Raw genomic sequence first — 14,333 nt, 5'->3', positions numbered from 1 at the left:
TAAGATTTATAAAATGTATTTTAGTGAAAAATTGGGAATACCTTACCTGTAGAATTAGAAAGTGGCATTCATTTAGTTTATACCCTGGTGGAACCAAAGCAGTATTTATGCATTTAACAAAAACTTGAGTACCAGTTATATATTTAATATCTTCCTGGTTGCTTAGTACTGAATTGAATTAATAAGCCCTTTCCTAAAGAAACCAGTCAGATAAACTGATAAACTCTGCAAGTTTTATGGTAAAGCTCCACTAGCTGTCTGCCTTTGGCCACACTTAAAAATACCTGTTTGACCATGTTGAATTTTCAAGGAAGCAGATTTTACACATCAGTAATATTGTGTGAAACCAAGCCAGGTTTCTTTGAACCCTCTCCCAATGCCAACAGTTAAGTTCCTCAATTTCTGTCTCTAGTTTATTCAGAAAGTCTGTTTTGCCACCTTTGTCCAGTATCTATTATGAGCTTACACATCTTCCCTCAATATTCTAATGAACATGTATGTGTGGTCTTTATTTTAGGCTGATGTCCGGCCCCAAACGGATGGATGCAATGGTCTGAGATACAATTTAACTTCTGATATCATTGAGTCCATATTTAGGACCTATCCAGCAGGTAAAAAGAATCCATTTTTCCATATAGTTGAAATATTTCGGGCACCTGGGTGGCTCAGTGGGTTAAGCCTCTACCTTTGGCTTAGGTCATGATCTCAGGGTCCTGCGATCAAGTCCCTCGTCAGGCTCTCTGCTCAGCAGGGAGCCTGCTTCCTCCTCTCTCTCTGCCTGCCTCTCCGCCTACTTGTGATCTCTGTCTGTCAAATAAATGAATAAAATCTTTAAAAAGAAAGAAAAATATTTCATTGGATGAATTCAGTAATACATCAGTGAAAAACAAAAAGCTTTACCTTTTATTCCTGATGAAGTTCAATAAGATACGTGAATACATATGGTAGTTACTAATGGGTCAGTATATGATGTGCTGTCATCAGTTATATTGGTATGATGACTTTCCCATTCTTCCATCAGCGGCTCTTAAACTTTATTTACCCTTTAGTATACCTGCACAAAATGATCTGGTCCAGAGGCATCAATAAATGACTTTCTCGGGCGCACGGGTGGCTCAGTGGGTTAAGCTGCTGCCTTCGGCTTAGGTCATGATCTCAGGGTCCTGGGATCAAGTCCTGCATCAGGCTCTCTGCTCAGCAGTGAGCCTGCTTCCCTCTCTTTCTCTGCCTGCCTATCTGTCTACGTGTGATCTCTGTCAAATAAATAAAATCTTAAAATAAATAAATGAGTTTCTCCTGCTGTAATTCAGATCATCCTTCAGGCTGCCTCCAGAGTGACCTTTCTAACACACCAATCCTAACCCTTGCAGAAACCATCCTAAAAGGATAAATGACTTGATCCCAGCCTTATTCATTTATGCTGTGCAGCCAAGGTTGAGAGTCACCACTTCAGTTATTCTGCTGACTAAACAGTTTTCTCTCCACACTTCCTCACTCCTGATCTCTGTTAGTTCTTTGGAAATATATATTGAGAAACTTAGGGCTTAAGTATTTGCCCCACTGCCATCTCTGTAAAATCCTGACTTCTTTGGGCAGGTACAAGCCTCCCCTTTGCTTCTGTAGGAACTTGTGTCTGCTTCAAAAAGTTACTAAGTTGTAATTATTTTCATATTTTTCTGATAGTAATAATTATATAGTATTTATTACATATCAGACACCATTCTAAGATCTTTATATTAACTCATTAAGTCATTACAAATAACCCTATGAAGTGGGTGCTCTTATTAACCTTCACATGACAGAAGAGGAAATAAAAATACAGAGAGATTATGTAATTTGCACAAGATCATACAGATGATAAGTGGCAGGCCTAGAATTTTAAATTCGGGCTCTCTGGCTCAAGAGACTCATTCTCTTCTTTGCTGATTAGACTGTGAGCTTCTGGAATGTGCTGAACTGATAGTCTGTTGGGTATTGATTCTTGGTATTTCTGCTAAAACTTTGAAACTTTTAATTCTCTTGGAGCAAGATAAGGTTTTGTTTGTAATTTGTTAAAATTCATAAAGGTAGTATACACCTAATCTCTCAAGTTACATATTTTATTTACAGTAGGATTATTATATACAGTATATGAAGTTGAGCAGTTTAATCTAGTTCTTGCTGTTAGTCTATATTTCAATTAATTTGAGAGATTTTAAGAAGTGGAAATGCTGTATGTTACTATTTTGGTTTTTTTCTACAGTAAAAATGAAATATGCCGAAAATGTTCCCCACAACATGACAGAAAAGGAATTTTGGACACGTTTCTTTCAGTCCCACTATTTTCACAGGGACCGGCTGAATACAGGGTCAAAGGACCTCTTTGCAGAATGTGCCAAAATAGATGAAAAAGGTAACTATTCATCCCTGACACACATTAAATTTAATTTGCTGCTCTCTAGTCATAATGTTGTTAGTGAATTTTTTACTCCTAAAATAGGTCAGACTTGACCAACTTTTTATTTCATTCATTTTCTAGGGTTAAAAACAATGGTTTCATTAGGAGTAAAAAACCCATTACTTGATTTGACAGCTTTGGAAGATAAATCATTAGATGAGGTAAGTGGTATTAAAAGAATTTCTGAGAGGGGTGCCTGGCTGGCTCAGTTGGTAGAGCATGCGACTTTTGATCTAGGGTTTGTGAGTTTGAGCCCCATGCTGGGCATAGAGCCTATTAAAAACAGAAAACATAAATATTTCTTAAGGTTTTATTTATTTGAGTGAGAGGCAGATTGAGCATGAGTTGGGGGAGGGGCAGAAGGAGAGGGAGAAGGACAAGCAGCCTCCCTGTTAAAGCACAGAGCCTGATGCAGGGCTCCATCTGAGGACCCTGAGATCACGACCTGAACCAAAATCAGATGCTTAACCAACCAAGCCACCCAGGCATCCCACAAAAAAACAAATTTTAATTAAAAAGAACTTATGAGAGAAAACAGTCTTTATTAGACGTGCTTGTCAGTAGCACTGTTTAATGTTAAAATTGCCTTGAAAAATTGAAATCCCTGTATGAATTGCTCAAACTTTTTTAAAAGAATTTTTCCCCCATGGGTACATATCTAGGTAATGTGAGGGCTTAACATACTTGTGAGTCCAGCTTTATTCTCTGGTGTTAATCTAAAGAAATGTGGATAAATATCAATAGGCCAAGGAAAGATAATCATTTTTCTGTAGCCCACTGAGCACACCCATGACCCTTAACCCTTGAACACACCTGTGACCCTTGGCTGCACACTAGTTCCATTAAGTTTCAACAGGTAGACCACGAAGTATGTACCACCTACCTCTGCATCTTGACCGTAGACATACAGATGTATCCATTCATGGGGAAAGATGGGATCCCTTTTGATTGAGGCAAGTTCCATCCCTGTGCCTACTTAAAAACTAGGAGCCTGCCTTCCTCAGTTAATCTCTTCACACTCAGATTTTCGTTTTCTTACCTTTCTTTTGGCTCCTCTTCTGCTGGCCATATACACATGCTTAAACCTTCCTGTCTTCTTTTTCTAAACTTTTTCCTTTATTTTAGTGTATGGTACTCACAAGGTAAGGAAACCAATGTTAAACTTTTGACCTACAGTCTCTAGCGGAAAATAATCCTTGGTGCCAAAATGAGTCGTTTCCTTAATGAAATTGAGTTTTCTTGGTAATTCTCCACATTCAGGCACTTCCTTGGTGAATTTCAACATATTAAAACAAGGCCCTCCTAAATCATCCTGAAAAAAAATGAAGCTTTGTGAAGCTTAGAGGTATAGCTTAATATGGGGAAAAGATTTTAGTGCCTTTTTTTTTTTTTTTTTAAGATTTTGTTTGTTTATTTGAAAAAGAGAGCAGAGATTACAAGCAGGCAGAGAGAGAAGCAGACTTCCCACTGAGCAGGGAGCCTGTTGCAGGACTTGATCCCAGCACCCTGGGATCATGAACTGAGCAAGGCAGACACTTAACTGACTGAGCCACCCAGGCACACCATTAGTCCTTTTTAAAAATAAAAATGAAAATGATGGTATATTGGGGTGCCTGGCTTAGTTGGAAGAGTATGAGACTCTTGATCGTGGGATCAAGATTGAGCCCCACTTTGGGTGTAGATTACTCAAATAAATTTTTTAACTTTAAAAAAATTATATATTGGGGTGCCTGGGTGGCTCAGAGAGGGTTAAGCCTTTGCCTTCGACTCGGGTCATGATCTCAGGGTCCTGGGATCAAGCCCCCCATCTGGCTCTCTGCTCAGCGAGGAGCCTGCTTCCCCCTCTCTCTCTGTCTGCCTCTCTGCCTACTTGTAATCTGTCTGTCAAATAAATAAAATCTTTTAAAAAAAATTATATATTACACATATTTATGTGTGACTTTGTTCTTCACTTTGCCTGTTATTACTATCAGTTCCAGCTAAATCATAGTCGTTAAGTAGATAAACTATAAAACCAAACTACCTGGCTTAGATGCTCCCTTTTTTTTTTTTACATTTTTAAGCCCAGTTTTCTTATAAAATGAGGTTAATAGTACTGACCTTAGCAGGGGGTAGGAAAATTGAGGAGATGTTCGTTATGGGTACCAACTTGCCACTAGCAAGGTAGATAAGTTCTAGAGATATAATGCATAGCATATAGTTAACAGTGCTGTATTATAAACTTCAGAGTTGCCACATCTTAGTTGTCTCTCCACAAAACATGAAATGATAATTACATGACATGATAGATGTCAGTTTTAGGGTAGTTCTATTACAATATATAAATAGCACGTTAATACCTTTTTTCCTTTTTTTTTTTTTTTTTAAGATTTTATTTATTTATTTGACAGAGAGAGAGATAATCACAAGTAGGCAGAGGGTGGGGGGGGCCCAAACAGGCTCCCTGTAGATGGGTTCCCTGCTGAGCATAGAGCCTGATGTGGGGCTCAATCCCATGACCCCGGGATCGTGACCTGAGCCCAAGGCAGAGGCTTAACCCACTGAGCCACCCAGGCACCCCAAGTTAATACTTTTAACTTATACAGTGTTAATATGTCAATTGTACCTCAATTGAAAAAATCCAATACGAAGAATGTGTTGACTTTATAGGATTGCTACAAGAGAAGAGTGTGTTACACAGTGAGTGCTCAGCAAATAATAGGTGTTACTGTCATTTATGTTTTTTAGTGCACGGTATTCCCTTTTATGGAAATGTAAACATTTACATAACCAATCCCCGTAATAGAAATGTTAGGTGATTCGGTTTTTCCTTTGGTGCCTCTTTTTCCTCTGTCATCCTCTAGGTGTTGTAATCTCCCTTGGTAAGACTTTGGTCCATGTTCTGAATACATTGTCTTCATTCCATTGCTTTAAATACTAATATGTAATGATGAATCCAGGTAACCCTGTCTCTCTGACCCCAGAATTCCAAAATTATACATCCACTTGCTTACTTGCAATCTTCACTTAGGTACTTCACAGACACCTCAGCATAGATGTAAAATGGAGCCTTCTATTCCTCTCTTAAACCTTTTTGTTCCTGGGTCTTCTCTGTGTTACACACACACAAAAACATTACCATCAGAACTCCTTAGTGGTTCAGTCGTTTAAGTGTCTGCCTCTGGCTCAGGTCATGATCTCGGGGTCCTGGACTAAAGCCCCACGTTGGATTCCCTGCTCCATGGGGAATCTGCTTCTCCTCCCTCTGCCTGACCCCAGCCCCTGCCACTTACGCACATGCACCCATGCTCACATTTTGTCTCTCTCTAAAATAAATAAAAATCTTAAAAAAAAAAAATTACCATGGACTAAGTTGCTCAAGCGGAAACCTGGGAACCTCCTTGATTCCTCCTCTTCCTTCACCTCCAACGTTCAGTTCATTAGCAAGTCCTGTATAATACATCTCCAGTTTGTCTACATCTGTCCATCTCCGCACTTACATCCTCTCACTGTTATTAGGCTACCGCCATTTTTGTCTTGATTGCTTTCATTAGCTTCCTAATTGAGACTCCTGTTTCCACTTTTGTTCCCTGTAGTTACTTTCCTCTAACAGTAAAAGTTATAAATCAGATCATAATACTTTTCTGTGTAAAACTCTTTGGTGGATTCTCATTGAATTTAAAACTCCTACAAGGCTCTTCTTGATTTGGCCTCTGCCTACTTCTACCTCAGTACTGGCCACTTACACTCCTTTATACTCTAGATACCTTCTTTCAAGTCCATTCCAAGTTTTCTCTACCTCATGGTCTTTGCACTTGCTGTTCCTCCTTCTTGCTCTTCTCCCTAACCAGCTTCTTTTTTTCTTTTTAATTTTATTTATTTATTTATTTGTCAGAGAGAGAGAGAGAGCGCGCACGCACGCACAAGCAGGCAGAGGCAGAGAGAGAAGCAGGCTCCCTGCTGAGCAAGGAGCCTGATGTGGGACTTGATTCCAGGACCCTGGGATCATGACCTGAGCCAAAGGCAGCGGCTTAACCAACTGAGCCACCCAGGCGTCCCTCCCTAACCAACTTCTACCATCTTTAAGACAGCTGTTTGGACTGGTTCAGGAGAGACTTACCCTAACCACTGTGTGAAGTAGCTCGTCCTCTCCATCCAGATGCTGTATCATGCCCCCCTTCTTTATTTTCTTGATGCCATTTGTCATTTTCAAAAGCAATCTTTCTTAGTAGAGTATAAGGTGAGGAGACTTCACCTTTTGTGAGGGTACCTCTTATTTACTGACCTGTCCCCTACACGTGGTATAGAAAAGGCATCAGTAATTATGTGATAAATGGATGAATGCTGTGAGTCTTTTCATAATCTTTCATTTAACCGTTGTAGCCTTATGTCTCTCACCAATCCCTGACCCACTCTTCATTCCAGATGTGACTGCAGTACAGAAAAACCTGGTGACACAATATGCATTATGATGTTTTTACACCTATATTTAAGCAGTTTCCTCTCCCTGAAATGTTATTTATTTAAACGTTATTGTCTTCATGTCTGGATCAAGTTATGGTGTTCCCTGAAGCTTTTTTGAACCTACCTCTGCTCTCCTCCAGTGGGATTAGCTACTTCCTCTCTTTTAGCACATAGAAGCCTTAACTATATGTACTGGCTTACAGCCCAGGACCCTACTAACTGGCTCCTTTGACACAAAATATTAACTTTCTGTCTGTAAGGCCTAGCACAAACTCAGTACATATTTCAAAATATTTGAGTTATTTAAAAATACATATATACATTTGAGTTATTTTACAGAGCTTGGAAAAATTACTGTCTTTGCTTAAATAATACTTGAAAAATTATACAGCTAGAATTTGAATCCCTATTTATATGATTCCAGAGTCCATGCCTTTTTTTTTCCACTGTATTCTATTTCTTCATTTAATATTTTGCTAACTCTATCCAAAACTCTAAAAAAATTTTACGGTTTGGGGCATTCAGTAGAACATGCAACTCTTAATCTCAGAGTTGTTAAGTTTGAACCCCACATTGGGTATAGAGATGACTTAACTCTTTTTTTAAGAAAATACGCAGTTTAAATTTGTTTTGTTTTTAAGATTTTATGTATTTGAGAGAGGAAAAAAGAGCACAAGCAGGGGGCAGAGGCAGAAGCAGATTGCTTGCGAGCAGGGAGCCCAATGTGGGGTCAACTCCCAAGACCCTGGGATCATGACCTGAAATGCTGGTGCCCCAAAATGCATTGTTTTAGATTAAGATTGTTTTTTTGATGCCAGAAGGAGAATATTGTATTTTTTGTGTACATAACTTTTAAAAATGTTTATCTGTAAAAATTGAGTAATGCTCAGAATTAATACAGTCCCATACTCCAGAAAATATTTTCAGCTAAGTGTGTGTCTCATAATGGAGAAGAAAACCAGAACTTTATTTTGATTTTTAATCTTCCAAATTGTTTCTTTTAGGGCTATGGCATTTCTTCCATGCCATCTACTTCTAATTCTAAGTCCATAAAGGAGAATAGTAATGCTGCCATCATCAAGAGGTTTAACCATCACAGTGCCATGGTCCTGGCAGCAGGTCTCAGGAAACAGTTAAGTATACATGCAAAAGTGCAATGACTGGGCTTTTCAAGGTAGCGAGATGGAATTTTCTCATTGTTCTGCTTGTGATTTTTAACATTTCCCCCTTTGTTTTAAGAGAAGCACAAAATGAACAAAATGGTGAGCCCAGCAGCATCGATGGAAATTCTGGAGATGCAGATTGCTTCCAGCCAGCAGTCAAAAGGGTACGGGTAAAAAGTTCAGGTTTAGAGCTCAGGTTTCTTCTGACAGCCTGTATAACTGCTAGAATTTTATGTAAATCCTCGATTACCTCAGATGACTCCATTCTTCTGACCAAGACATTAAGCATTTGGCATAAATTGTTGAACATTTTAAAGAGTACTTCCTCAGTTTTAACTTGCCAACCAGCTTTCCATGCACTCGTGTCTGTTAACTGTTCTTACTGGTTTTGTTCTCTTTTTTCCTTCACATGTACACATACACACATATTGTCATACAGTTTGTGTTCTGGGCAAGAGTATTCAACAAAGGCACTATAACAGGAAGAAAACCTAAAGGTTTGTGTATATGATTTTAAAAGATAGGATTGGGGCCTCATATTAAATCTAGCATTTCAGAGTTAGAAATGTGTTCTTACTAAATATTGAAGAAATCATTTGGGGCTGTGTGGGAATATGGACAGAATTATCTACTTCCATATTTCCTTCCTTGCTATTTTGCCAAGCTACTCTACCTTTCTGTGTTCTCAAATTCCTCCCCAATTATAAAAATAAGTACAATAAAGGTTTCTTAGAAGGCAGTCAGGCAATATGTATTAAAATTTTTGTCTTGCCCTTATTCCATTTTTGGGACAGCATTTCATTTTGGAGAGTTATTTATTTATTTATTTAAGATTTTATTTATTTATTTGACAGAGAGAAATCACAAGTAGATGGAGAGGCAGGCAGAGAGAGAGAGAGGGAAGCAGGCTCCCTGCTGAGCAGAGAGCCCGATGCGGGACTCGATCCCAGGACCCTGAGATCATGACCCGAGCCGAAGGCAGCGGCTTAACCCACTGAGCCACCCAGGCGCCCCTGGAGAGTTATTTAAAGTGGAAAAGATGTGCATATATTTAGATACAAATACTTATTTCAGTATTATAATTGCAAACATTCCAGTAGTAATATCATTGGTATGTCCATATAGTAGAGACTGATGTGGTCATGAATAACTTCAAAAGGATTAATGACATTCTGAATTTAAAAAAGTGTTCACATAAGTTTAATTCATAAAAAATTAAATTCCAATAAATTAGGGGCCACCTGGGTGGCTCATTTGGTTGCACATCTGCCTTAGGCTCTGATCCTGATCTCCCGGGGTCTTGGAATTGAGCCCCACATCAGGCGCTCCTCTCGGTGGAGAGCCTGCTTCTTCTCCTCCCTGCTTCTCCTTCTCCTTCTGCCTACTTCTCTGCCAACTTGTGCTCTCTCTTCCTGTCAAATAAAAATCTAAGGAAAAAAAATAAATTCAAGAAACGATTTTGGAGTTGCTCCAAGTATTAAGGGGTGGGAAACAAAAATGAGTAAAAGTTCTTATCCTCAGAGAGTTTAGTGTCTATAGGGAAGATGAAATCAAAAGTCTGTCAAAATAAAACTTGTAGTTTTTGTGTTATTTACACTAGGAATCAAAGAAAATAAAAATTCATAAATGAAAAGTTCACAGAACAGACTATGTGATACAATTTCACTTGTAAAAAAAACTTTATGAACTTTTTAAAAACACCTTCAAAAGAATATGTTAAATGGTTATCTTTCTATAAAGGAATTACAGATGAGTCTTTGGTTCATGCTTCAGTAACTTAATGTTTCTATAGGCTTATACACTTTTATTTATTTTTAAGCCAGAATTTATTTATTTATTTGACAGAGAGAGACATAGGAACACAAGCAGGAGGAGTGAGAGAGGGTGAAGCAAGCTTCCCGCTGAGCAGGGAGCCTTAGGTGGGCTCAATCCCAGGATCCTGGGATCATGACCTGAGCTGAAGGCAGACACCCAACAACTGAGCCACCCTGGCACCCCGCATATACACTTCTTTTTTTTTTTTTTTTTTTTAAAGATTTATTTATTTATTTGAATGATAGAGATCACAAGTAGGCAGAGAGGCAAGCAGAGAGAGAGAGGAGGAAGCAGGTTCCCTGCTGAACAGAGAGCTGAAGGTGGGGCTCAGTCCCAGCACCCTAGGATCATGACCCAAGCCTAAGGCCGAGGCATTAACCCACTGAGCCACCCAGGCGTCGCCTGCATATATACTTTTACAACTAAGCCATAGGCACTTGGATGGCTCAGGCAGTTAAGCATCTTCCTTCAGCTCAGGTGTGATCCTGAGGTCCTAGGTTGGGCCCCACATTGGGCTCCCCACTCAATGGTGTGACTGCTTCTCTCTGTCCCTCTGAACCTTCCCCTTTTCTCATGCTCTCACTTTCTCTCTCATTCTCCAACAAATATTTAACAAAGCCAATAAGATTTTTTTTTTTTAAGTTTTTATTTGAATTCCAGTTAGTTAGCATATGGTGTAATACTTGTTTTCAGGTATACGGTTTATTCTTTTTAAAGGTTTTATGTATTTGAGAGAGAGCATGAGCAGGGGTCAGGAGGAGGAGAGGGAGAAGCAGACTCCCCGCTGAGCAGGGAGCCCAACATGGGACTCAGTCCCAGGACCCTGAGATCATGACCTGAGCCAGAGGCAGCCACTTAACTGACTGAGCCACCTGGGCATCCCTACAACTTAATGGTTCAGTGCTTACATACTACATTACCGGGTGATCATCACAAGTGCACTCCTTTAAAAAATATTTGTGAGTTGAATAAATATTTTTTTTTCTAAGGAAAGTGAAATTAAAATGAAAGAGGAGTTTAAGATGAAATCTAGGTAATGATGCTTTTCTTTGCGATACTGTGGCGCTAAGTACATTTGATTTTTGGTCATTAAAGATTTGTCAAAAATCATGGTTTATGTGAATTTTCACTATGTTCAATAATAAATACTGACTCTAGATGTTCTTTCAAATCAATAGTTTGAAATAGTCTGATGTGTGTTCTACAGAAGGGTTTTATAGAATGGGAGATTCAAAAGTAGTAATAGAGTCCTTACTTTAATGGAGTTTCCAGTTAAGTAGAAGAGTCAGGTCACCCAGTGAGGCCTTAGCACAAGTGTAGGATTTGGGTTATCATGGGAGGTTAGGTTAGAGACATGACTTAGGTAGGGAGCAGCAGGGATAGAAATGAGCTTGATGTTCTGTGAAAAGTAATGAAGATTAGATTTCGGTATGCCTTGAAGTTGGTGGAAAGGTGGAGAGTTGGGAAAGTAGTAAAAAAAAAACTAAGTTTTCAGGCTGACCGTTTTTGAGAGAGATTTAATAACTGAAATGTTTTGATTCTGCTCTTGGTAGCTACAGATGAGGGTTTATCAGGTGAATTTCATAGCTATATAAGGGATGAAATATTGTAGAATTAATTTCACAAATGGCCATGTAGATTGCTTTCCTATATCTTTTTTAATTAACATGGGCTGTAGAAATTTAGCAGTCTTTTACTAGCACAGGAGAAAACAGATTAGTAAAACCAAAATAAAGAGCACAGAAGTAAACCCAAATATGTGGAGAAATTAAATAACATATAATAAACATGGTATTTCAGGATCCACAGGAAACGAAACATTATTTTACAAATGGTGTTGGGAGAACTGATGAGTAAAAAGAATTTCAGATTGCTTATTCCAAAATAAATACTAAATAGATCAAAGATTTAAGCAAAAAATTAATCCACAGAAGAATAAGCAGTAAGGGAATAATTAAAACCAAACAACACCAAATGAGAAGAAAAAGTATTTACAACACATAATAGATTAGTCCTGCTTATTTAGTGGAAAAATAGGAAAACACACCATTTTCACCTGCCAGATTGTAGGAAAGCAGGTACTGTAAGAGGTTGGTGAGAAAATGAGTTCAACCAGTTGTTAGAATAGTCATCTCTAGGAATTGAAGTTCATGGTGGGAAAACGTCATGTTTTACCCTGTGTATAGTTGTGCTTTTTCAATCATGTTCATTACTTTTATAAGGAAAAGTACCATAAAAAGTGCTATGTTGATAATTGCAGGCAAAGTTGCAAGAGTCTATTGAATATGAAGACTTGGGGAAAAATAATTCCATAAAAACGATTGCACTAAACCTCAAGAAGTCAGATAGGTAAGTTTGGTCAATATTAACTTGGGGCACAACAGTTATGTAACACAAATCACTGCAGAGTATATTCTGCAAGTATAGCACTCAAGTTTTAAGTCTCTTTGTTACCATAAGAATAAACTATCTTTTTTCCTTGAAAACTTAATTTGTGCATTTCAGAAAAGGATGCTTAAATGATCAAAGCCAAGATAAAAATGTGGTTCTCTGTGCAATTTTCTTACTGCCCTTAGGGGAATTAAGTTATTTTACTCAGATCTGTTTAAATAGATTATTTTTTGCTTTGGAGACATGGGGACTACTAAAATATTTGAAGGACAGATGTTTATTCTGTGTGATTAGTAATTTCTTTCTTCTTTGCTAATCTTCAGGTATTATCACGGTCCAACTCCAATCCAGTCACTACAGTATGCAACAAGTCAGGACATTATTAATTCTTTTCAAAGTATTAGGCAAGAAATGGAAGCTTATACACCCAAATTAACTCAGGTAGGTGACTTGTACTGTTTGAAAACCAGAATTCCCATAGTTCTTTCCTTAGTTTACGAGCATAGCCAAATTGAACTATATAAACTGTTTTAATTGGGTTTAAAGACATATTTCTACAAATAAATTGAAAAAAAATTTTGGCACATTCCAGAAGTATCTAAAGTTAAGATGATAATAAAAACAGATGAGTTTTGTGATTGCTAATTATTTTCCTCCCACATACACAGTGTTATTGGGGAAATTTCCCAGATTTCCAAAAAACTGGACATCACTGTCTAGATACTCTATATGACCTCAAACTAGAATACATAAAATTGAGCTTATTATCTATAGCTCTTATTCATACTTGTCTTTTTTTTAAGGATTTTATTTATTTATTTGTCCAAGAGAGATCACGCACAAGCAGGGGGAGCAGCAAGCAGAGGGAGAAGCAGACTCCCCCTGAGCAGGGAGCCTGATACGGCATAATCCCAGGACCCTGGGATTATGACCTGAGCCAAAGGCAGATGCTTAACCCACAGAGCCACCCAGGCATCCCTCTTATTCATACTTAAGTTGATCTGGAAGTCCTGTCCATTCTTCAGTATTTCTTGACTCCTTGGTTTAGGCAGACATGATCAATTTTATTTAATCTTACCACTCTGCAGCTTAAAACTTTCACTGCTTCCTTTCATTGGCATAGCAGTTGTCTGAATGCCTTTGTCTGGTGCATAAAGCCTTTACAGTCCGGCCCTAATCCATGTCTCCAGTTTCAGTTCCAGCTGTATCTCTACCGTTCCCTTCCACACACAACCAAGAGTCTTCTCTCCAGCCTAAAACACTGAACTACCTAGAAAAGAGAGAAAGCTCAGGCTTTCTCTCTTCTTAGAATACCTTTAACCTGTCTCTGCGACCTAATAATTACCCGAAACTCAGGTCAGATTTCATTGTCTCTGTAAAGCAATCTTCAACATGCCCAGTAACAAGTTCGGGGCAGAGGCAGGGAGGGTGTCTGTTTTCATAAACCCTGAGGCAGAGTTCGTACATGTCTTGTAGTGCTTGTCACATACTGGAAGTTATTTTTTTACTTTTTATTTTGAAGTGATTTCAGATTTATAGAAAGTTGGGGGAAAAAAAAGTTTTCTGGCCCATTTTGAGAGTAGAAATTCTGAAATACTTCAGTTTGTATTTACTAAAGATACTCTCATAAATAATAACAGTTAGAGAAATGATGACTTAACATTGATAAAGCATTATTATCATTCTTATCCAACCTTTTAGGTCTTACAAAAATTTTACCAGTTGTACCACCAATGTTCCTTACAGCAAAGAAAACTTTTTTGGTCCAGCATCCAAGTCAGGTTCATAAGTTGCATTTAGTTCTCATGTCTTTTTTTTTTTTTTTTTTTTTTTTTTTTTTTTTTTTTTTTTTTTTTTTTTTTAAAGATTTTATTTATTTATTTGACAGAGAGAAATCACAAGTAGATGGAGAAGCAGGCAGAGAGAGAGAGAGAGGGAAGCAGGCTCCCTGCTGAGCAGAAAGCCCGATGCGGGACTCGATCCCAGGACCCTGAGATCATGACCTGAGCCGAAGGCAGCGGCTTAACCCACTGAGCCACCCAGGCGCCCCCTCATGTCTTTTTAGTCTCCTTTCAGATGGAACC

The 14,333-nt window shown here is 38.3% G+C and overlaps 1 protein-coding gene across 1 annotated transcript in view; it reads left to right on the top strand.

Moving 5' to 3' along the window:
* The window catches only part of GTF2H1 (general transcription factor IIH subunit 1), a 39,378-nt gene that overhangs the window by 13,373 nt on the left and 11,672 nt on the right, over window positions 1-14,333 (top strand). The window contains exons 5-11 of the mRNA XM_004752091.3: window positions 518-611; window positions 2,243-2,392; window positions 2,519-2,598; window positions 7,885-8,012; window positions 8,120-8,207; window positions 12,119-12,207; window positions 12,573-12,690. Of these exons, the coding sequence (XP_004752148.1) occupies window positions 518-611; window positions 2,243-2,392; window positions 2,519-2,598; window positions 7,885-8,012; window positions 8,120-8,207; window positions 12,119-12,207; window positions 12,573-12,690 (747 nt within the window). The remainder of the gene's footprint in view (window positions 1-517; window positions 612-2,242; window positions 2,393-2,518; window positions 2,599-7,884; window positions 8,013-8,119; window positions 8,208-12,118; window positions 12,208-12,572; window positions 12,691-14,333) is intronic.

The sequence above is a fragment of the Mustela putorius genome, unplaced genomic scaffold (assembly GCF_011764305.1).
Source record: "Mustela putorius furo isolate JIRA1106 unplaced genomic scaffold, ASM1176430v1.1 tig00003859_pilon_pilon_pilon, whole genome shotgun sequence".
Taxonomy (NCBI): domain Eukaryota; kingdom Metazoa; phylum Chordata; class Mammalia; order Carnivora; family Mustelidae; genus Mustela; species Mustela putorius.
This window is presented reverse-complemented; position numbering and strand designations above follow the sequence as displayed.